The sequence below is a fragment of the Callospermophilus lateralis genome, chromosome 3 (genome assembly GCF_048772815.1).
Source record: "Callospermophilus lateralis isolate mCalLat2 chromosome 3, mCalLat2.hap1, whole genome shotgun sequence".
NCBI classification, from domain to species: domain Eukaryota; kingdom Metazoa; phylum Chordata; class Mammalia; order Rodentia; family Sciuridae; genus Callospermophilus; species Callospermophilus lateralis.
Window position 1 is genome coordinate 149416199 of NC_135307.1, and position 24227 is coordinate 149440425.

The window sequence follows — 24227 nt, forward strand, 5'->3', positions numbered from 1 at the left end:
AACCAGCTTTGAACACAGTGAATAAACTCCATTGGGTAATGTGTAAAATTCTTTACACATACTGCTGAATTGTATTTGTTCATATTTTCTTAAGGATATTTATGTGTATTTATGAGGATTGTGGGCTACAGTTTTTAATCTTAACCTTTTTTTTCTTTTTGTACTATCTTTGGTTTTGGTATCAGAATAATACAAGTTTCTTAGTATTGCAAGGATTCCCTCCTTTTATGTTTTCTGAGAAAGAGTTGTAGAATGTATATTCATTATTCTTTAAATGTTAGAATTTTTCAGCAAAACCATCAGGATCTGGAGATTACATTTTTAAGAGTCTCGAGAATCATGAGTTCAGTTTAATTGCCTTCAGGGCCCTCAGCTTGCTTTGCCATATCTCTTGGTTGGGTGTTAGTAGTTTGCACTTTTCAAGGAATTAATGCATTTTTATTAAGTTGTTAAACTATGTATGTAGAATTGTTTGCAGCATTTCCTTACCAGCCACTTGATATTTATGGAGTCTATAATGACACATTCAGATTTATTCCTGATATTCATTTCTCAATTATATTGATCTTTTCAAGGAAGGACATTTTTGCTTCATCGATTTCTCTATATTTTTCTATTTATTTTTTCCTTTCTTATACTTATTACAGACTTTTTTTCTTTTTCCAGTTTCTTAAAGAGTAAGCATAGATTACAAGTTAGAAACATTTGCTCTTTCTAATGTGAGCATTTACTATTATACTGTTCCTCTTAGGATTTTATCTACATCCAACATATGTTGATACCTTGTATTTTTGTTTTTAATTAAGCTCAGGGTATTTTTTTTAGTTTTCTTTTCTTTTTTTTTTTTTTACAAAATATGCTAGTTTATTTAATATTCAAATTTCAACCATCATCATTTACTATAGCATTTAAATAAATCATAAAATCTCAATTAATGCAAAAGTGTTGATAAAATTGAGATTAACCATATTTTACAAAGAAATTTCAAAAATCTTTTTTTTTTTTTTTTAGTTTTCTTGAGATTTCCTTTTTTACTCATAGACTCTTTAGAAATGTGGTACTTAGTTTCCAAGTATTTGGAGAGTTTCCTGTTACCTTATTTATTCATGTCTACTTTGATTTTGTTGTAGGCAAATACCACACTTTGTATGGTTTTACTTCTTTTAAATTTATTGGGGTTTATCTTATGGCTCATGATATAGTTGGTCTTGGTCTCTATTCTAGAGCAATGTGAGATGAAAATGTATTTTTTGCTGCTATTGGTAGCCATTTGTCTAAATGCTTGTGAAACCCTGCAGGTTGATGGTGTGTTAAGTTCTTGTACATCCTTGCTGGATTTTATCTAGTTGTCCTGTCATCAGTTTCTGAGAGAAGAGTGTTGAAGTCTCCAAATATAATTGTAAATTTGTCTACTTTCTTTCTTTCTTTTTTTTTTTCATTTCCGTCACATATTTTGCAACTTCCTCATTTGGGAAAGCAATTTTGATTGCTGTGACTTCTTGGTGGATTGAGCTTTCATCGTTATGTAAATTTACATCTGTCCTTCTAATTTTCTTAGCTCTGAGGTCTACTTTATCTGATAATAGCATAGTCACTCTTGCTTTCTTTCTGAATCTTATTTGCAGGGTGTATATTTTTCTCAGATTTCCTCTTCCCTGTCTTCCTATGGTTTACTTGAACATTTTGTTTAGAATTCTTTTTTTATTTATTTTTGAGTGTGTCCCTTTGTTTGACTGTTTCAAGGTTGCTGTAGGCATTGTATTTGTTCTACTAGGGTCAACATCTGGCTCAAGAGTAGACTTTTTATCTTCCTTCTTTTTTATTTTATCTTTCAAGAACTTCCTTAAGGCACTTTTTTTTCTCCAAGGAAATCTGCTGATAATGAGTTCTCTTAGTTTTCCTTCATCTGAAAATGTCTTGACATTTCTTCCTTATTTCTACTGGATATAGACCTCTGCTTGACAGGTATTTGCTTTTAGCACTTAAAAAAATGTTATGCTTCAGCTTTCTGGTCTCCATGGTTTCTGATGAAAACTCTGCTGTCATTCTACTGAACTTTGTTTAGTTTAATTTAAATCCCTTTATGGATCATTTCTCTCTTGCTGCTTCTAGAGTTTCTCTTATGTTTAGTTTTTAGATGCTTAATTAGGATAAGTATTGGCATGAATTTCTTTGAATTTATTTTGCTTGGGTTTTACTCAGTTTCTTAGCTCTTGAGATTTATATCCTTTACTAAGTTTGAGAAAGCTTTCGCCATTATTTCTATGAATAAGTGCAGTCTCTTCTTTCTCCTCTTTCTCTGAGACTCTCATGACACAAATATGAGATCTTTTGTTAGAGTTCCACAGGTCCCAGAAGCTTTCTTCCCATTTAAAAACAAATACACACACACACACATATTTATGTTATATAAAATTATATGTGTGTGTATATGTGTGTGTGTATATATATATGTATATATAATGGAGGATGGCACCCATATTGTCAGGTGGAGGTAATGGTCCAGGGTTCCTGCATAGCCTCCATTGACTCCTAGGAGAAAGTGGGGCACCTTGTTACTTCTGGATGGGGGTGTAAGTCCAGACTTTACAAGTGTCCTCTAGTGATATGGCAAATGGCACTTGTTACTACTGAGTCAAGGCTAAGTCCCAAATCCTTGGCCTTTTCTCACATCACCTTGTTCAGATATAGGAAAGGGTACCTTATTTTCACCTGGTGAAGTTAGACACATCATCTTCACTGGGCCTTTGTTGATGAGGTTAGTGAGCACACTCATTTTTTTTCCTTTGGTGTTTAATTGGGGTAGAACTATTGTGTACATAATATTTGTTTGTCCAGCTCTCCCTTTTTTGATCTTTTCTCTTTGCTTAGGACTTTATGTGTTCCTGTTTATATTTATGGGGGAAGCTTTCTTCAGGACCCAGTTGGGAATATGTGAGACAAATAGAAAACCCAGGGAGCTCAGCATCATGTCATTCATTTTTAATGTCATCTTATCTCTTCTACCTGCTTCTCTGCAGTTTTTCATATGTTTATTTAGGTCTTATTTTCATAATATTTTGTCCAACTTAATGAAATAATAGTATTTCAGTCAGCTTGGGTTGCTGTAACAAAATAACAGATTTGGTGGCTTTAAATAACAGAGCCTCACAGTCCTGGAGGCTGGGAATCCCAAAATCAAGGTTCAGGCTGATTTGGTTCCCTGGTGTGGGCCCTGGTTTGCAGGTAACCTTCTTCCTGTTGTGTCCTCATGAGAGGTTTGGAAGGAAAGAGAGGGAATGCTTGCTCCTACATGTCCACCCACAAGAGAGCAGGTAGGGACACAGATTAGATCCAGCTTTGTTTTCTTCCTTTTATTTATAAGGGCACGATCATACCAGTTTAGGATTCCACCCTTGTAACCCCATTTAATCTTTATCAACTCTTCCTTACCATTCTAACCTTACCACCTCCTTATCATTTTCTTTCTTTTATACTGTCATAGCAAGTAGGTTTTTTAATAAAAACATAACACTTCATTTACTTGGATTTTATATTTATTCAGGTTGATGTTGGTCAATTTCCTTACTTGATGTAAGAGGAAATACACTCTCTTTAGAAATATCAGTCTGAACTGGGCATGGTAGCACATGTCTGTAATCCTAGCTACTTGGGAGACTGATGAAGGAGGATCTCAAGTCTGAGACTAGCCTGAGCAATTTAGTGAGACCCTGTTTCAAAACTTAAGGAAGGAGTTGTTCTGGGGATGGATCTTAGTGATGGAATGCTGGCCTAGCATGCACAAGTCCTCTGGGTTCAAATCTTAACATGAAAGAGAGAGGGAGAGAGAGAGAGGGAGAGAGGGGGGGGCAGGGAGAGAGGGAGAGAGGGAGAGAAAGAGAAAGAGAAAGAAAGAAAGAAATCAGTCTGGTCAGTTTTCAGTCAGTTATAGCAACCTCAGGCATGAATTTGGGGCCCTGAATAAAATTACCTTAACATCAGGTCAACTTTACCGCTGGAGGACAAACTGTCATGGTACAACATTATTATGTTTGCCTTTATATTTTCAGGTGACCCTTCACTGATACAGATGTATTCCACATGTAATGAATAGTCTTTATACATAGGAACATTAGTGTCAGAATATTTTCTCTTCCACTGGTAGACATGTTTAGTTTTCCTGCTTTTTCTTTTTTCTTTTCCTCACAGGCCCAGGGCCAACTATAGGTCACATAGTTTAGGAATTGAAATTAATTATGTTCAGTTTATGAACCCATTAATATCACGTTACACAGGCTACACAGAGCTCTGTGATACAAGGGATGTGAAGGCCCCAGGCAGGCTCAGGAGGATAGAGTCTAGTACTAAGTGCTAGGGAATTCACTGAACCATCGTGGGTCACAAAATTAATTTCCCACCAAGGCAGGAGTAAAGTCTATGCTTCTTCTTTCTGGTTCCATACAAGGTGGGTAGAACTGAGCAGGCCAAGACCCTCAGAAGGTAGCAGACTCAGTCAGAAGTTGGAAAGGGGGAGAAAAGTCTACTCTGCAGCACAGGAAGATGAGAAGGAACTTGATTGTGTTAGGGTGTGCTAGGAGTCAGCTCAACAGCTCCCTTATAGATTTCTAACAGGTGGAGTGAAGGGTTCCCTCTGGTGCCTCTGAAGTTTGTTTTGTTTTTATGTTTTGTTTTATTTTTAATAGCCAATACTACCTGGGAAAGCCCAGCTCCACCCAGCATTAGAAATGGTTGGGTTGAGCTGGAAAGTTCTGAGGCAACCTGCTAGAAAGGACCCAGGGCATCTGGAGAGAAGGCCCTTCAGCCAGGTCCACAGGATCACTATGGAAATGTAGTAACCCTGGCCTTACAAGGATTAGAGTTTCATTCTAGTCTGTCCAACCAGTAAACTAAAGCTAAGGGGATGCAAGTTAGCCTTTGAGTTATGAGACTTTTGTAACCTAAAAATGGTCCCTGCTACAATAAGTGCCCAGGAGTGGACGCCGTGCAGCTTTGAGGGAGCCCCAGAGCCCTGCTCATTTCTCCTTCCTTGCCTATTTTTCCATGACTGCATCTGTGTCTTTTAAGCCCTTCTTATATATTACAAAAATGTTACATACAAAGGCTTTATCAGGAATGAAACAGTATAGAAAATATGACCAGGATTCAATTTTAAAAAAACTGCTGAAGATGAACTCTACGTTAAAAATTACAAAACATTCTTAAGAATCCATTTGAATTTGAGCAGGCATCTACAAACACAGCAGAAGAAAGAAAATTAAACATAATTAAGAACTAAAAACACAAACAACTTTAAAATGTAGCTTTGAAAAGAATCAAGTAGGATTAATAGAAGTGAGAATTATAGCCATCAAAATCTAAAAATCTAGTGCAGGCTAAGGATGTCAGATGAGACATTCTCATTTAAATTGACAGAGACAATTTCCTGTCAATCAAGGAACACTACATAGATGGAAAATAGGAAAGAATGTTAAATTGTAGTTGCAAGAATATGATATCTAACACTTCTTTTGTGTTTTTATATCCTAGGTTCTATTCCAAATGCTTTACACATATGAACAAACTTTTGGGGAAAGTACCATTATTATTTGCAGATAAGGCAACTGAAACAGTGTGTCCAAGGTCACAGAGAAAGCAGGTTTAGAAAGCCGAATTCTTATCAAGAGAGTGCCTCTCACTTGGGGAAGAGGTATTTCCACATACATTGTCTAGTAATGTTGAAGACAATAACAGAAAGAATGTAGGAAAATGGTTAAAATGATTATTTTCCGAAAACAGGTAAAGTCATAACTCACAGATATAAAAGTGAACACCTGTCAGAGAGTTTATTAACTCATATGACATGAGGGAACCAGACAGATGTTATAGTCAGTTCAGTGGAAAAGCCAAACCAGTACAAATTTATATGGCATTTGGGGATTTTGAGATGACCTGGAAATGGACACAAAACTTGTTCATCTGCAGTGGGCAGGAAGTCCAAGCATTACTTATTAATGACACCTCAGCTTTCACACCTGTCTGTTGCCAACAATCTACTAATCATTGCAAAATAGCTCAAATAATTGGATGTCATGTATAATAACTAAAAAGAATCAATAAAAAATAAAGATCAATGAGCTACATTTAAAAAAAAAACAGATAGGGTGAATGTCGATAATTTAAATCTGTGTCCTGTAAAGAATATTGTTTTCTACTGAAATATAGTGCTTTTTCTGCAGAAGCCATGTTCCAAAAGAGTGGCTTAGAATTTAATAATGTTGATGAGAAACACAAATCCTCAGATTCAGGAGACATAGTCTGAGGAAACAATGTGTAATAAAAAAGGAGCCCAAGAAATGTTGTATGGGTCCGGGGGACAAAAAAACTAGAATGCCTGAAGCCAAAGGAAATCCTGGAAATAATGAAAGAAAGAAGACAGCTTGCTAACGAAGGAATGGCAATTAGGTAGACTGCAGACCTTTTAAAGGCAACAATAGGTGCCAGAACAAAAATAAAATGAAATCATGTCTTAAAAGTACTGAAAATAATTGTCAGCCTAGAATTCTGTTACAAGCAAAACAATTATTTACACAGAGGGCAAAATCAAGGTACGTTCAGGAAAACAAAGACTAAAGGACCTTACTGTGTAAAGTCCGTACTCATATAAAAGAAATGACCAGAAGATAAAAGTGGATCAAGGTATGAAAAGGAACAGTAGGAGAGCAATTGGTAAACATTTAGGTACATGCAAATGGGAATGCATAACATCATAAAGATGAATTTAGGGTATGAACGCAAAGTGGAGGGCTGGAGTGTGGCTCCGTGGTAGAATATATGCTTAGTCCTTGCCAGGCCCTGGGTTCTGTACCACCCACACCCCCAGAAAAGCAAAAACCAAGTGGGATTAAAATATTGTAAATAAGTGACACGAAACGTGTTTCTTGGAGAGTACTTGGAGGTAAAACATTCAGGTGCACTTACATTGCCTAAAAAGACCACACAGATAACAGCTTTATGTAGAATATACAAGTTAAAAATGTAAGAAGAATCAACAGGCCCATAAGACTAATATATTTATCTTCTAAACAGGTAGAAACTAAGGGGAGAAGAAATAAAGAAAATGTCAGAAACTTAAAGGAAGGAAAAAATCCAAAGCACAACTTGAGATAGTAGAAATAAAACATTGTAGTCAGACCAAGGTTGTGACTCAGTGGCAGAGAGCTTGCCTTGCATGTGTGAGGCACTGGGTTCAATCCTCAGCACTACATAAAAATAAATAAAGATATTGTGTCTATCTACAACTAAAAAGAAAAAGCAGTCTTAAAAAAAATTATAGTTGGAAGGAGACCCTCATTGTTATACAAAATACATGTATGAAGATGTGAGGAAAAGAAAAAGAATAGCATTACCCTAGATAAGGTAGAGAGAAGTGATGGGCGGGGAGGGGAGAGGTTGGGGAGATAGGAAGGATAGCAGAATGAAACCGACATGTATATTATTACTGTGTGTATATAAGTGAATGCATGACTAATGTGATTCTGCAACCTGTATACTCAGAAAAATGAGATATTATATCCCATCAGATTCAAATGTATGATATATCAAGGTCATTGTACTGTCAGTGTAACTAATTAAAACAAATTTTAAAAAAGAAAAAAAATAAAGTAAATGCCTTTATTATTTTTAAAAAATTATAGTCAACAAGACAAAATATCTGTTAAAAGGCAGGTATTTCCTAACAATAATTTGTTTTTTAAAAAGATTGAAGTATGGACTATTTAAATGGAACTAAATCACATGTACACAAGAGATGAAAACAAAAACAGGGAAAAATAAATATTAAATAAGTAAGAATAAATTATTTTGTTTATTATAAATTATAAATTATTTATTAAAAATAAATATCTGAAATATGAAACATCTAAATGTGAATTTTAAAAGAAAAAATACCTTTGATGTGTATGGGGTATGTGTAAAGAGATGGACTGCAGGCCTTTCAAAGGCACACAAGGAGAAATACATAACCTTAAATATATTAGAAACAATTTAAAAAGGAAATTTGTGAATTAACTAGCCAATCACAAGATGTTAGAAACAACATTAAATCCAAAGAGGAAAGAAGGAAGAATAAAGATAAAACTAGAAATTTGTTAAATAAGATAAATAAAATACATATTGATAAAAGATAAGTTTTACTTATTATTTTTAAATAACTACTAATAACAACTTGGGAGGCAATTAACAACAAAGTAAGAAGGTATAGGAAAGTGTTTACTAGGTATAAAAGGTATAAATTACTAGGTATAAATATGAGCACTTAAAACAGAATATTATGGGAGTTTGACTCAATAAATTTTGGAAATTTAGAGAATATTTAATACTTTCAAACAAAATAGAAATATAAACCAAAAATTAAGTGAAGTTTTAATAATTTATATTGTTAAAGCAAATTTAGGCTTACAGTATAATTGAGTGGCAAATATAGAGTTTCCATTTATAGCCATTGCCCCCCACCTCCACTGACTTCCCTGTTATCAACATCATCCACCCAGTAGCACATTTGATGAACTTGCATTAATTCATCATTATCATCCAGAGTCCATATTTTACATTAAGTTTCACTCTTGGTGTTGTACATTATAGTGTCCTATGGAGAATATTCACTCAAATCTTCTGTGCTTAATCTATTCATCTGTCCCTCCCACTGACTCCTAACATCACTGATCTTTCTACTATCTCTACAGTTTTTGTGTTTTCCATAAAGTCATATAGTTGGAATTATACAGTATTGTTACCTTTTCAACTTGGCTTCTTTTATTTAGTAATGTAATATAAATTCGAATGTAATATAGATTTAAGCTTCCTCTGCTTTTTTCATAGCTTGATAATTCATTTTTTAAATTTCTCTTTATTTTTAAATTTTATCATTATTATTTTTTTTATTTTATTTTATCTTGTTTTATTCTATTTTTTTTTTTTTTTTTGTAGCTCTGGGGATTGTATCCAGGAACTTGCACATGCCTAGGCAAGCGCTCTACTACTGAGCCACATTTTTAGCCAACTCAATTCTTTTTAGAATTGAAAATGTTTTAATATCTGGATGTAGCACAGTTTATCCACTCATCTACTGAAGGGCTTCCTGGTTGCTTCCAAGCTTTGGCAATTATGAATAAAGCTGCTTTAAACATCTGCAGGGCAGTTTTTTATGTGTATGTAAATTTTAAGCTCCTTTGGGTAAATTCCACAAATCAAATGTAAGAGTAGATTAGTTATGTAAGAAACTGCCAAAATGTCTCCCCAAGTGACTGTACCAGTTTACAATGAATTGTCAGGGGTGGAGGGATTCCTATTGTTCCACATCCTTGTTAGCATTTGGTGTTGTCATTGTTCTAGATTTGGGCCATTCTAATAGGTGTGTAATGGTATCTCATTGCTATTTTATCTGCATTTCCCTGCTGACAGGATGTGGAGCATATTTTCATATGTTCATTGCCATTTGCATATTTTCTTTGATGAAATGTCTGTTAAGGTCTTAAACATGTTTTTCAGTTGAGTTATTTTCTTTCTTATTTTTGAGTTTTAAACGTTTTTTTGCCTATCCTATTATTTATAAGTTATGTTTTTTGCAAATATTTTCTCTCAGGCTGTGATTTGTCTTTTTATTCTCTTGATATATTTTAGAAAAGAAATTCAAGCTGGGCATGGTGGTACGTGCATATAATTTTTCAGCTGCTCAGGAAGCTGAGGCTGGAAAATAGCATGTTCAAAGCCAGCCTCAGCAACTTAGGGAGGCCCTAAGCAACTTAGTGAGACCCTGTCTCTAAACAAAAATATAAAAAGGGCTGGGGATGCGGCTCAGAGGTTAAGTTTCCCTGGGTTCAATTTCCAGTACCAAAAAAAAAAAAAAAAGTAATTCAAAAAGGTGGGTTTTATGGGGAAATCCCACCTAGCATAACACTTATGAACATAAAAATGTATGAATATTAATTAAAACACTAGCACACTAAATCTAACAAAATTTAACAATAAATATTTACAAAATTAGTTTTCTATTAAGAATGCAAGTTTTGTTTAACTTTCAAAAAATCTACTAATACAATTTAATCTAAAACAATCATCCTGGTAGTTGTAAGAAAAAAAAATTAATTGATATTATTTAATACCCATTTGTGTATTAGAATAAAACTCACCTAGATTGACACATGATCTTTACCAAAAGCTCAGTTAATGCTGAAACATTAATGTTTCAGTACACTAGTCCTTTTGGATTCACTTTCCTCAGTTTCAACTGCCATGGTCAACTGTGATGCAAAAATGTTAAACAGAAAATTCCAGAAGTAAACAATTTTATTACCATACATTGTTAAAATTGTTCTATTTTATTATTAATTAATGTTAATCTTACTATGCCTAATTTATAAATTGAACTTTATTATAGGTGTGTAATTATAGGAAAAAGCACAGCATATACAGGAGCTAGTGCTCTCCATAGTTTCAGTCATCCCCCAGGGCCTTGGAATATATGTCCTTGGATAAGAGGGACTACTGTGTGTGGAGCAAAGGATGGATATCATTTGTCATCACTTAAAACAACAACGACCCATAAATAGTTAAGAATTAGGAATAAACTAGATTATCATCCATAGACTATATTATTTTTATATAGAAAACTCACAAAACTAGACAAAATATTTTAGATACAAAACAAAATATTTTTTTGATGTATTTCTATTGAATGTATTTCTATTACACAACTGGAAAATGTAATATAGCAAATTTTATGTCCAATATCTGTACATATTAAAAAGTATTAATACATACTAAGAAAGGTTTATATAAATGTTGAATTATATCAATATATGCCTCAAAAATCTCAGTAGCATAACACTGTCAAGTTTTCCCAAGATAAAGTTAATGTGATTCCACCAAAAGTCTCAACACTGTCTTAGTGGGACTAGACAAGCAGATCCTAAACTTTACAATAATGAGCAAAATGTCAAGAATAGCTAAAGCAATTTCAAAGAAAAAGCACCAGTTTGAGGGACTTGCCTTGCCAAATACCAGCAGTTTCATAATTCTGTAATAATTAATATGATGTTGAATTGTACTGGGTCAGGATAGGCATATAGCTCAAGGAACAAAATAAAGAACCCAGAAACTTGAAACATGTGATGATAATATCCCTATGCTATTTAGAACATTGTTATAATCCATCCAATGTTATTATAGCCAATTGTTTTATAATAATACCAATGCTATGGATGATTGAACATGTAAATTAATAAAGAAAGGATTCTCCTTTGCAAAATAAATTTCACTGTATATATTTAAGGTATAGAGCATGATATTGTGAGATAAACATGCATAGTAAAAATTATTGTTGTGAAACAAATGAACATACCCATCATCTCACATAGTTACCCATTCTTCTTCAGTTTGTTTGCTTTTGTAACACGAGCAAATAAAGTCTACATTTAGCAGGACTCCCAAATACAGACAGTAATCCTCTTGTTGTATATTAGGTCTCTAGGCTCCTTCATCTAACATATCTGCTAATTTATGTTTTTGGAATCTCCCTATTTCCTTCCTCTCCACTCCCTTTCTGCTTCTAATAAATACAGTTTTATTTTCTTTCTTGAATAGATTCTTCTGGAAGCCTTCTACTGATGGCCCAGACATAACCTCCTGGAACTTCTAGCAGCTAGAAATGACCATGAAAATTTGGTTCTACACAAGCTTTTTCATCACGGACTGTAATAGGCCATACAATGGGTCATAGACCTTTAATGTTTTAGAAGAAAACATGGAACTAAATCAGAATATCTTTGACAGGGTGTGTAGATATAGGTACAAATGTATAAAATTCATCTAACAAAATCCATCTATTTTAAGCAAACTTGTTTTCCCTCTTGAAATTGGGACCTACCTTGCATCAGTAGTGCCTTTACCCTGTGTCTTAATATGTACTTTACAGATTTTTTTCCCTTTCTTTAGAAATCTAAAATAAACGGTGCCTTAGAACCATTGTCTTCTGAAATATATGGGCTTCTCCTTCCTCCTGTCTTACTTTTTTTCAGATAAGAGCATTTTCATCTAGTCCACAGTTCCTTCTCATAGTCTTTCAAGGATATTAAATGCTCAGATGGGATGGGACTGATTTCACTTGAGACTTCATTAGTTGGGGGTCATTCTGAACCCACACATTATCCTCTTTGTACAGTATGCCTGGGTGTTTTTTTCAAAGCTTCGTCTGTTCCTGGATGCACATTCTTATTCTGTGGAACACATATTCCATTGGGACTTGGACTTGCTGGTACTTCTTGATGACTGAGCTTCACTGTTTTTTATTTTTATTTTTTTCTCTCTGGTGGTCCATTTCTTCCTTCTCTGTGGATGGCCCAGACACTCTCCCTTTCATGATTCTGGTTGAGCCTCTCAAGTTCAGTGGTGGTGCTCATTGCTACAGGGCAAGCTGAGGAGTTTATCCTGAAACTGGGATCAGAGGGATCTCATTCCAGGGCATGCAGCTCTTTGCAGATACAAGATACAGTGAGGCACTACATGGGACCCCAAGGATGTGGAGAAGGGAGAGTTCCAAGTTCATACCCACATGATCCACCTATGCCCTGTGGAATCTCCCACTTTATGCTTTCCCTGCAACTGAAAGCATTGTTTGTCATCCCCTAAGGCTTGGGCCCCTGAACCCTGCTTGGCACAGCCACCCTCAGTTTTTCCCCAAGCCCCTTTCTAGCCTCACTGCGTAGATACTGTTTTTCTCACCCATGGTCTAGGGAAAAAGAAGTTCCTGAAGCCTCCATCATTTAATTTTATCCCCAGGAATGTGATAAGATCATGTCCCCTTCTAGAAGCATGGTGGAACTTTGTAGCGTTTCTGCCCATCTCTAGAGTCTGTGTAGGGGCCTTTCCTCCTGACCCCTCCCCCAAGGACAGAACCTATATCCTGAGTATCTGAGTTAAATTTGCCCTCAGTGAGTGTCCCCTTTGTGGTTGGTGGTGAGACTCAAAGGTCTCTTTACACCAAGATGGCACTCTGGTCATCTCTGGCTGGAGGAGGATGAAGGCAGCCAGAGGAAGGCAGCACTCCAGGAAACCTAGGGACCAGGTTGGGCATCCTCAAAACTCTATGGATACCTTGTGTCTTCCGGTAGTCAAGGAAAAAAAAAAAAAAAAAAAAAATATATATATATATATATATATATACACACACACACACACACACACACACACACACACATATGCCATTTCAAACTATTTAATATAGAAAATTTCAAATATACACAAAAGCAGAGAGGAATGAAGTGATTCCCTTTGGACCAATCCTCATCTCTGTGGTTATCAGATTTTCCCAGCAGGAAGGCTTCAAGATCACATGGCACTGTGGTTGCTGTGTTCTGGCATCTGTTGGACATTTCTGTGTGCAAAAGGCCAGGCTGTGCAGCAGACTGTGGATTTTGTGGCCACCCACAAAATGAGTGGCTTTAGCCATTTATATTTCAGAAAAATCTCATTATTTGTCTTGGAGAGCTATGTTCAAACTCAATGTTTTGCAACAAGGTCCCTTTTCAAGTCAATCTTATCTCCAGCCCTTATGTTCAAAACAGATAAAGTACTTTTAGCACACATCTGTTACATGAGTTCACTTTTGTATTATTTATTGATAAAATCAACTTGCCTATAGGAAAGAACATTTTAACTGCTGTCATGTATATTGATTTTTGAGTTTTGATAACAATTGTAATGTCACAATCCCAAGTATCTCAGTATTCTGTATGGATGAACAATACTTTGAAATCATGGAGTCACACAGGTAAGCTGTTGCTAATGGCAACAGTTTTTTAATCTTGTTTTAACCTATTCCCCTTGTGGTCTTAAAAATCTCTTCACTTAAATTGGAATAAATGCTTGGAGAAAAAGCTTGTAGAAACTGTTTTTTTTTTTTTTTTCCAGAGTTGGATCATTGATCTAACAGATGCTCATAGTATTTATTATAAATATAAAAACCAAGAAAGAAACTCAAGCCTAAAATACACAAAATTTTGTATCCTGTGGCATGGCATCAGACCACACTTTCTGTTGTTGCTGCCAAGGACCATTGTCAGTGGCAGAACACGTGCCAAGTCTGGTGTAGATTCACTGTTATGTAACTATAGACACAAACTTGCATTTTTAAAAAGAGTAATGCAAAACTGAAATCTCATGTGGTGAATCATTTACAAGAAATTCAAATATGTTGTACATTCATGGCAAGAGAAATTTCAGTTTATCTCTCACCCAAAGGGGAATAAAGTGACCCATAAATTAATATTGGTAATCTCTGAAAAGTTAAAATTTATTTATAATCATTTGACTGCATGGACCTTAATTAGTATTTTAAAAAAATACAAAGAAAAGAAAATATTGGAATCAAGCATTTACAGAAATCTCAAAAGACTTCCATAGCACGTTAGGGTCCCAGAGAACCTAGTTTGAAAACCATGGTGCTATTCTGAGTACATTTTTGAAGGTTTGCATTTTTAGCTGTTTTATGCCCAGTCATGGTTTCTGATATGACTCATTAATGCAGTCAGATACAGACTACAATCAAGCAAGAATATTTACATCCTTATCCTACTTCTTCTCTGTCTTTCCTTTCTGGTGTTTGGATATTACTAGGTGGATATGTTCTTTATTGTCTCAGTGGATAATTGTTTTATGTCAACTGAGCCTCTGTCCCTCCCTCCTTTTCTTCCTTTAAAATTCCTCATATTTATCATATTCAAATTATGACTTTCTTATACACTTTTTTTTTCCTTCAGCTTCTGGTTCCTGTTATTCTTATTTGAAGATTGTTTTTAATATATTTTAAATCAAATTCATGATGTTTTCCAGCCTGTTATTTCTTCTGTCTCTTGCTCTGCATCTCCATTTCCTCTGAGAAATCCCTAACATCTCTCATTGGGACTCTCTGTTCCTGGGCTCGTGCCTGGATTGTTGTGGTGATCCTGACCTCTGTCCCCAGGTTTCGTCTAAAAGTTTGTTTCTTCTTTCTCAGTTTCATCCTCATTTTTCTGAAGCTGACCAAGGACACATATGTGGGAGAAAGCTCTTTGAGGCTTCAGCATTCTTGAAAATGCCTTTCTTTGCCTTCATGCTTGAATGGTTTTTTTTCTGCTCTGGAAATTTTTCTTTGTGTGATTTCTTTGGTAATTTTCTCCCTCCTACTCTCCTGTTGTCTCTGGATGGACGTCTGTTCGTGACTGGAGCTCTCCTGGCCTTGTCCTTAGGAGGTGCATCTTTTCTGTCCTACTTGTCATCTCTGATTTTTATCAGCCAAACCTCCAAATATTTATTTAGAAAATTATTTCATCAATTTTAGCTTTAATTTCCATATTGCTGTTTTTCTAATTGCAATATCCTCTTGAATTTGGGGGAGAATATTACATTTTTAAAGAAGTAATTTTGTATTCTTTTCATGGACAGATCTCTTTGGATTTTTAAAAGATGTTTATCCTTGATTGTAAATCTCATGTAAAGACTGATCACAAATATGTAGTGGCTCTGAGTTTTCTCCTGAGAGGACCAAGGCATAGAAAAGGCTCACTGAGCCTCTGTCCATGGGGGCAGCCCTTACTAGAAGTTTTCTGGTCATCAAAATTGAGGGGCGATTTGACTCTGTGGAATGAGCATCTTTTTTTGCCTAGGTTTTCTTGAGGCAGTTTATTATTATTTATATGTAGAAGGACTGTGTTTTAACAGTACCCAGGATTTATTTTAATCAGTATGGTAAGACATATAGACACAGAACTGACTGTTGCTAAGGAAGAAGATTTTATTCAAAGTTTCCTAACAGCAAGAAGCATAACTCACCCCTGAGTCAGGGATACAGGGGGAAGTGCCGGATTGATTATAAGGCAAAGAAACCAGGGAAAATGTAGATAGATAGGAGCTTTTATTGTGTTTTTTCCAGAGAAGGAACAGGTCAGGCAGAATAAGCAGGTTTATAATGGGCTGATTTGAATAATTCCGCATCCCTGGGGTGATTAGGGCTGGTGGATAGTGACCCCCAAGTGTGAGAGCCTGATAGAATGGGAGTTGAGAGGTAGGCTCTGGATTGATTGATTTATATTTGAAAAGAGCTCTTGAAGACTTGTTTACTGTTTCTAGGAATTGACTAATCCCAGGAGGGGCAGTTCTTCCAGGTCAGCAAGGCCTCAGATGTGAAATGTCAGAAAATAGAAAAGCAAGTCATGGTTAATTTAGGTCTTTACTGTTAATCCTTTTTTATCCCCTTTTCGGGGTGTGTGTATATGTGGGTGTGCACAGGCCCGTCTGTGCATTTATCTAAGTTGTCTTGGGGCACACTCATCTACAATTAGTGCTAAATTTGCTGTCTCTTCCTACCCCCACCTTCATCATTGCCAGCTGTGGACCAGAGCCCCTTTGGGGTTCTGTGTCCAGCTCCCTCCTGCACCTTCAGTTTCAGTCATATGGAATACATTTGTTAATCCTCAGCAAGTATTGGGCCCCTTTGAAGAGATTGGAAGTAAAGCTTTGAACATAGAAGGTCACAATCCCTGTCCTGCAAGGTGGACTGGGTGGCCACATGCACCTATGTTCCTTATCTCCTGTGGGTATGTTGAGATTTTTCTTTCCCATCTACAGGTGTTCTCCTTAATTGATTTTAGATACCTGGGTACAAACAGGAGCCCCTAGAAAGCTGATACTGTTCTGACCAGGGGCTCAACTAATCTAAGTGCACTGAGGAATCCACAGCCTCATAGCTCACAAAACTCCGTTTTCTGTTTCTAGTGCTGATGAGAGGTTTGATGCCACATTCCACACCAACGTCTTGGTGAATTCTTCTGGACATTGCCAGTATCTTCCTCCAGGTAAGACCCATTTTCTTTGTCTTTTTCCAGTTGGAAAATTTAAGCAAGTAAATTAAGCAAATATCAACCCAGTTGATGGCCCACCTGAGGGTCAGCTGGCTCTTATATGCATTCTGCTTCCTCCTCTTCCTTTCTCTCTGTGCTTTCAGTGTCCCCTCAAGACTGCCATCTTTCTCTTTTTTCTTGGAATCCTGGCTCAAGTGGTCTTTGCCAGCATGTGTCGGGTGTTCTTACTTTCTGCCATGTGCTCTGTAAAGTCAGTCCATTATTAAAGCAAGCCTTCCTTGTTGGGTAATCTCCAACTCTCTTTTCTACCCATAATCCAGATAATCAGGTCCTTTTGTCTCCATTTCAATATGTAAGTCAGTTAAACATGCCCTTTCTTTCCTGTTTTGACCCACAAGTCTGATATCCAAACCATTTTTTCTCCATTTCAACCCACAAATCAGACAATCAGGTTCCCTTTCCTCCACTTCAGTCCTCCACTTTCCTCGACTTCCTGTCTTGGCAGGTGTTCCAGGTGTTGGGAGAGATGGTAGGAGTATGGTGTATTGAGTTCATGCATTCAAGAGCACTCCTGGGTTAGATGTTAGGTCAGTGCTTTCTAGGGAGCTCATTACTAACTTGTTCCTGAACTAGTTTTTTCTCCTTTTCAACTTTCTCATGGTGAAACACTTTCTGGGATTGATCTCCACGCCCCCATCCCCAAACCCATTATTTCTTGGGACTTATAAGGCCCTGGGCTGTTCATTGAGTTATCCACAGCTTGGTAAATTCAGATATTCAGCCTTGAGGCACAATGTGGATTGTTTTAACATATGAATATTAACCAATCTTGGGTTCAGCTTTTAGAACTTTTTATTTTAACATATTCTTTTCAAGGATTTTCTCCTATACTAACTGTCTGGTTTACTTAACTGCCTACGCAAAAGAAACCTACAATTATCTCACTACCAGCATGCACACACTCATACCACCCACACACAAACACACACACATCACATATTCTCACACACACAGACACACACACACACATACATCCCTTCAACAGTCTGTCTTACTCATTTCACTGCACACAGCAAAATCATCTTTGCTTTTTGGGTTGTTGTTTCCATGCTCTTTCTGTCAGCTGATGATAAACATCCTCTAGACAGAATCTGTGTTTGCTCACCTTAGAATCCTTGGCTCCTCAACCATGTGTGGCCCATGTGAATGAATGAGTGACTGAATCTCTCAAAGACATACACCTCCTTATAATATTTGTATAGATTGAAGAAATCCAGCTTTTCAGGTTTTCTGTCTTAACACAACTGTTCTTGGGCAGTTCCCCCCATTTTCCCTACCCCAGCCTTTCCTTCTGTAGACTGGCTGTGGAATGCCTTCCAGCACATCTGAGTTCCTACTCACCAGGCCTGCCAATTACAACTTCTGTTATGAGTGCCATTATAAGGGCCATTTTAGAAGATGGTGTCCAGTAGTCTCCAGGGTAGAGGAACATGTTGCTGCAAATTGTTCTTAGGACTGAGTTTATCTTCAGCTACCAGGGCGGCACTCTGGACCCTCAAATTCTCTGAACGCAACAGACCCTGTGAGACTCCATCCTATGACCCTTCCTCAGTGGCACTCGGAGTCTGGTCAGGATGGGACACATTGTGTTGTGACCTGGGACAATGCCTTACACTGGAAGGAAGGGTACAGAACTCCCTGTGCCTTGGGGTCATGTAGGGCTGGCTCTGCCCCTGCTTAGTGATGCTTAGTGATACATGGGTATAAAAGAGTGTTTTGGGTGTGGGTTTTGAAATAGAGACTTGATTATAACGTGACTTTTCCTGCTCCATTTTATGCATTTATTTTTTAACAGCTTTATGGAGGTAGAATTTACATATCATACATTTTAAGTACATGATTCAATGATTTTTAGTAAATTTAGAGTTGTGCAACCATTACCACAATCCCATTTTAGAGCATTCCCTTCACTCCACAAAGATCCCTTTTGCCTATTTGCAGTTAATCCCCACTCCCATAGCCAGCCCCAGGCAACCACAGATCTGTTTTCTGTGTCTTTCTTGGATTTTTTCATAGAAATGGAATTGTATAGTTATAGAATGTTTTAACTTGCAAACAGTCTGGGTTTGGGGGAATCCACACTACTAATGGAAGGGGAGTGTCAGTTAAGACTTCCAGATTCCTATAAACATTTGAAATAATGCTGCAAATCATGTTTAGAAGACCTTGAGGGGGCAAATAATTTATTATCTGTTCACAACTTGGCTGTGAGGTGAAGTCTGGGTTTTCAAGGCACTTTGAGTCCCTTCCTCCCTATGGTCTTTATTTAACTTGATAGTTGACATTTACAGAGTACCTGCCTTTCCCCACCAGCCGTGGGACACTTAAGCCATTCATGCCTTCTAGTGTTGCTCAATCTTCTCTGAGCAGGGAAGAGAACAGGGCATAAAAATAAAAACTAGAATGAGTTTATCTGATTTCATCTTCATGACCTTCTGGGAAATTCACTTTCAACTTACCAGAGCCTGAACTTCCTCTTTCAGTGGAAACCCTTCCTTGTATTCAAACACTCTCTCGGGCTTACACCTGTCAGGTTTTGTTGTATTTTTAATTTTTTTTAATTGTAGATGGACACAATATCTTTACTTTATTTATTTTTATGTGGTACTGAAATCGAACCCAGTGCTTCACACGAGCTAGGCAAGCGCTCTACCACTGAGCCATAACTCCAGCCTGTTGTTCTATTCTTGATCTAGAATCCTCCACATTTATTTCTAGATAACCACATATTTTCCCAATTGGTTAGCTAAATAAAATGCCTTCCCAGACCAAACATACCCACACAGAAATACATGCCCCCATACTTTAGATTCTTGAGCATTTTTATTAATTCCTCTGAGGGTTTTTTTTATAATGTTCTTTATTTTTCTCCTACTATTGAGTCTGATGCACAGAGCAAACACACGTTTATAAAACTAATTTCTTTGCACAAAAAGTCCTGAAAAGTCTTCTTCAACAGAAGCTGTCATGGTGTTTGAATTTCAAAAGACAGTGAAGCTTTAGGTGAGCTGCTTGTCTAGAGGTTTGCAAGATAGATTGATAGATCAATAGATTGATCAATTGATAGATAGATAGATAAAATATATACAATTTTTTTCTGGGTAGGTTTAGAAGCAGTTTGAAGGTGCAACATGGTCTAGAGGGACTGCTGTGTATTTTGAGTCCATCTCAGTTGTCTTCCACTTCAGCCTTCTGGTTGTTTCCATCATCAACACAGGCATATTCAAGAGCTCCTGCTATATTGATGTGCGCTGGTTCCCCTTTGACGTGCAGCAGTGCAAACTGAAGTTTGGATCCTGGTCTTATGGAGGGTGGTCCTTGGACCTGCAGATGCAGGAGGCAGATATCAGTGGCTATATCCCCAACGGAGAATGGGATCTCGTGGGTAAGCCCAGCAAAGACTCAAGACTTGCAGCCTGGAAAAAAAAAAACCTGCTTTCTTCCTGTTGAAGTTTAAAAGTTAGGGATTTTCCACTGACCTTTTCAGTGTGAGCATTTTTTGAATTCTGCGGCATTCTTCATCATTTACTGAGAGCTATAGGATGAGAAACCAACAATAATGAGTCAATCTAACACTTTCAGGAGGAATCTGCAGCTTGGTGAGGACATGTTTAAACAAGTCAGTGCTGGTGACATCTTCCAGTCCAAGCCATTGCTAAAATATGATTGCATAGCAACGTTCAATCAACAGTGTGAATGTCATAAATGAGGCTCAGATAAAGTAAAAACAGTTTTATTCAGGAGCAAAACACATTAACAAATATTGGGAAATGGGTTTGGCTACACACTGAAAAAGTCTGCTTAGGGACAGTTGAGCTTGGGGTTTATAACAAGAAGTGGGTATAAAAGCTTAGCATTTGGGGAAAAAGATCAACAAGATTGAGGCAACTCTGGTAGTTGGAAATGGATGCAAATCAGGGTGATCATAAATTTCATAGTCCATTGGATTGTCCAGCTCAGGAGGCAAACTGGTCATTGTAGCCTTCCTTACATCTTGCAAGGAATTGTAAGATTCTGAAAAAATCGTTCCTTCTGTAAAATTCAGTTCTCAACATGAAATTTATCTCACAATCTACCCCGTCAGCAAATCTCTAAGACTCAGAAAAACATTTTTTTTTACTACTCTGCAGTCATTTTCACTTTTATTTTATCAACAGCCATTTAAAATGGAAAAGCAATGTAGTTAAGATTCACTTAACACTGAATATGCATTCTGAAATGCTTTGTTGCATGATTTTGTCATTATGCAAGCATCATACACTGTACATACACAAACTGAGACAGCTATAGTTCAGTAGGTGATATAAAACTGAAGCACATTTTTTATCAATTTCTTTTTTATTTGTCTGCTTTTTGGTGCTGGGGAATCAAACCCAGGGCCTCATGAAAGCCAAATGGATACTCTACCACTGAGCCATATCCCCAGATTCACTTGTTTCATCTTTGACAGAAGCATCATTATGTGGCTCACGACTATAATTACTTTTATAATGATAAAAATTAAAAGTGCATCATTTATTCTTATGTACTTTTATGTACTTATAATCCTTCAAAAGAATATTTACCCATTTGCTTAAGTATCACTGAGATACCTTAAAACAATTTTATAACAAACCAGCAAGGGTTTGTTCAAACATCAGTTACCAAGATTTTTAGCACTTAGCAAACTCCAGGGCTATGCTCGAGTGTGGTATATACATGGAAACAAACACAGTAATTATGTTTTCAAATGATAGTTCCTTTTCTCCTCCTCTCCATGCAGGAATTCCAGGCAAAAGGAGTGAGAAGTTTTATGAGTGCTGCAAAGAGCCATACCCGGATGTCACCTACACGGTAACCATGCGCCGCAGGACACTCTACTATGGCCTTAATCTGCTCATCCCCTGTGTGCTCATCTCAGCTCTGGCCCTGCTAGTGTTCTTGCTCCCTGCAGACTCTGGGGAGAAAATCTCCCTTGGTAAGTGCCCATATCTTTGGCAAGAGTCTGAGACTGTAGGCCCTTCCTTTAGGTCAGCTCTGTAGGGTTCACTGTGGATGGTACAGGATGTATTTTGGGGTCCCAAGGGCCTGCCTGAGTTATTCTTCATGAACCTCTTAGACCAAAGCAGCTCCAGAATATCATAGGCTCCTGATTTGTGCTCCAAACTGGATGGATGTACCCTCCTGAAAATAACACAGGATCCTGGAATCCTCTGATCCTTCAAAGAGTATGGATTCACCCATGGAGGGACCAGCTAGTTTGATTATGCCCGGAATTGCCTGTGCTTTCTCCAGGGTGGCAACAAGTCAGCCTTCATTGTGGACAGGGAAGAGTTTATCTTGGTTTCAGCTTGCATTTGTCTATTGTTGTATGCAGCATAATTCCTTACAGTTGCTTCCATATGAAGATAACAAAAGTAAAACTTTGAATGGCAAAATGACTTTTTAAACATCTCAAAGAATTTCTCAGTATCTCAGTCCATCAATCACAAACATTTCACCTTCTGAGTACAAGGTTCAGAACATTACATAACTTATCTAAGATCACACAGTTAGTAAATGGCAGAGTCAAAACCTGAAACCAGGCCTTCTGACTGCAAGGTTTCTTTTCCCGCTGTGTGGAGGTACCTCTCAATAATATTGCGGTAAAGAAACTGACAGATAATTGTTCTGTGTTGATTCCTCCAAATTTCTGATTCCAAAACTTGTCTTTGTCAGAGATTCTTTTGGGACTTTGACAGGTGATAGAGATTTTCCTCCAGAAAAAAATTTAAATGCCCATATGTAAGAAACCATCTGTCCCAAGACCTTTCCCCAGCAACTCCTTAATTCTTTGAAACTCAGGTTAGATGACCCGGTTACTGGTAGAGGGAATTTAGAAATTGTTGCCTGTTTTGTCTAAGGATCTTCTGTGTGTTTGTTTTAGGGATCACAGTTTTACTGTCTCTAACTGTCTTCATGCTGCTTGTAGCAGAGATTATGCCCGCAACATCTGATTCAGTGCCATTGATAGGTAAGTCAAGAGTCAGGCTCCTTTCTAGAACTACAGATTTAGAGAGTCCCTAGCATTTCCCAGTAGATGCAAAGAGTAGAAATGTGTCCTTCATGCCCTGAAGAGTTGTATTGCTCCCTCATCTATTGCCTCTGTTCACTTGGGCCCAAATAGTGGGAAGAGGATATTCAACTTTGTGGTTAGGCTTTAAGTTACTGAAATGGCTAGGAGTGGTGGTGTGCCACTGTGGTGCTAGTACTCAGGAGGCTGAGGCAAGAGGATCACTTGAACCCAAGAGTTCAAGACCAGCCAGGGCAACATAGTGAGACTCCCATCTCAAAGAAAAAAACATGCAAAATTGCCTATTATGCCATAATTCTCCCACTTATCCTTGCTTTGAGGTCAAAGATTTTATTATTAGAGATTCATTATTTTAGCTGAGACCTTGTTTGTCTAAAAATCTTTTGTTACAAAGGGAGAAACATACAATTTAACTCTTAGTCATTGTTTCCAGGAATAACTCAGGGTCTCCATATAATAAGTATTTGGGGGAAATATATGTTTTGTCCAAGACAAATATGAGGCATGACCTTCTGCTTGGGGAGGAATGACAGGTGCGTTGCACCTTCCTGTATGGAAATAAATGGAACCATACAAAAGGATACCCGGTTTACTGGTTAGAATTTGATACTCTCACTACTGCAGCTGGCGTTCTATTCCTTGTCAGGGAAGCAAATCCTCCAACTCAGTTGTGAGGTTGCAAAGCAGCATTCTACCAGCACCTATTAGGTTTATTATGGGAGGTGACACTCCTATACAATGATGGGAAGTCAGGTCTTTGGGTTCTAGGCTGCCTACTTCCCACCAGGGATGTGGGCAGTGGGCTATATGCCTGGCCTAGACAGCCAGTCACTGACAGCAAGAGAGCGAGGTCTGCACACTCCTCCTGTGACTTTCAGTACTCCTGGGGCCTCAAGTCTCACCCTGTGTCTGTTCTCTTCACAGCCCAGTACTTTGCCAGCACCATGATCATTGTGGGCCTCTCTGTTGTGGTGACAGTGATTGTGCTGCAATATCACCACCATGACCCTGATGGGGGCAAGATGCCTAAGTGGGTATGTTCCTCTCACTCCCATGGGGTCAGAGCCCCTCCCTAAAGTAGAGTCTTCATATGGTTTATCTGTTTTAAAAACCAGCCCCCAAATTAGCACTCCAAAACAAATGGGTCTGTTTTTCATATGACTTCACCTCTCTGACTTTCAACCTCTTTTCAGAGAGTGTAGTTATGGTGAGTGTGCCTCTTAGTATCCATCCTATGACAGTGT

The 24227-nt window shown here is 37.4% G+C and overlaps 1 protein-coding gene across 2 annotated transcripts in view; it reads left to right on the forward strand.

Annotated features, from left to right (window-relative positions):
* Chrna7 (cholinergic receptor nicotinic alpha 7 subunit) overlaps positions 1–24227 on the forward strand; it is a 104322-nt gene that overhangs the window by 75580 nt on the left and 4515 nt on the right. For both annotated transcript variants that reach the window (XM_076848876.1, XM_076848877.1), the window contains exons 5-9: positions 16786–16865; positions 20149–20316; positions 21694–21888; positions 22837–22923; positions 23908–24017. In XM_076848876.1, the coding sequence (XP_076704991.1) occupies positions 16786–16865; positions 20149–20316; positions 21694–21888; positions 22837–22923; positions 23908–24017 (640 nt within the window). The remainder of the gene's footprint in view (positions 1–16785; positions 16866–20148; positions 20317–21693; positions 21889–22836; positions 22924–23907; positions 24018–24227) is intronic.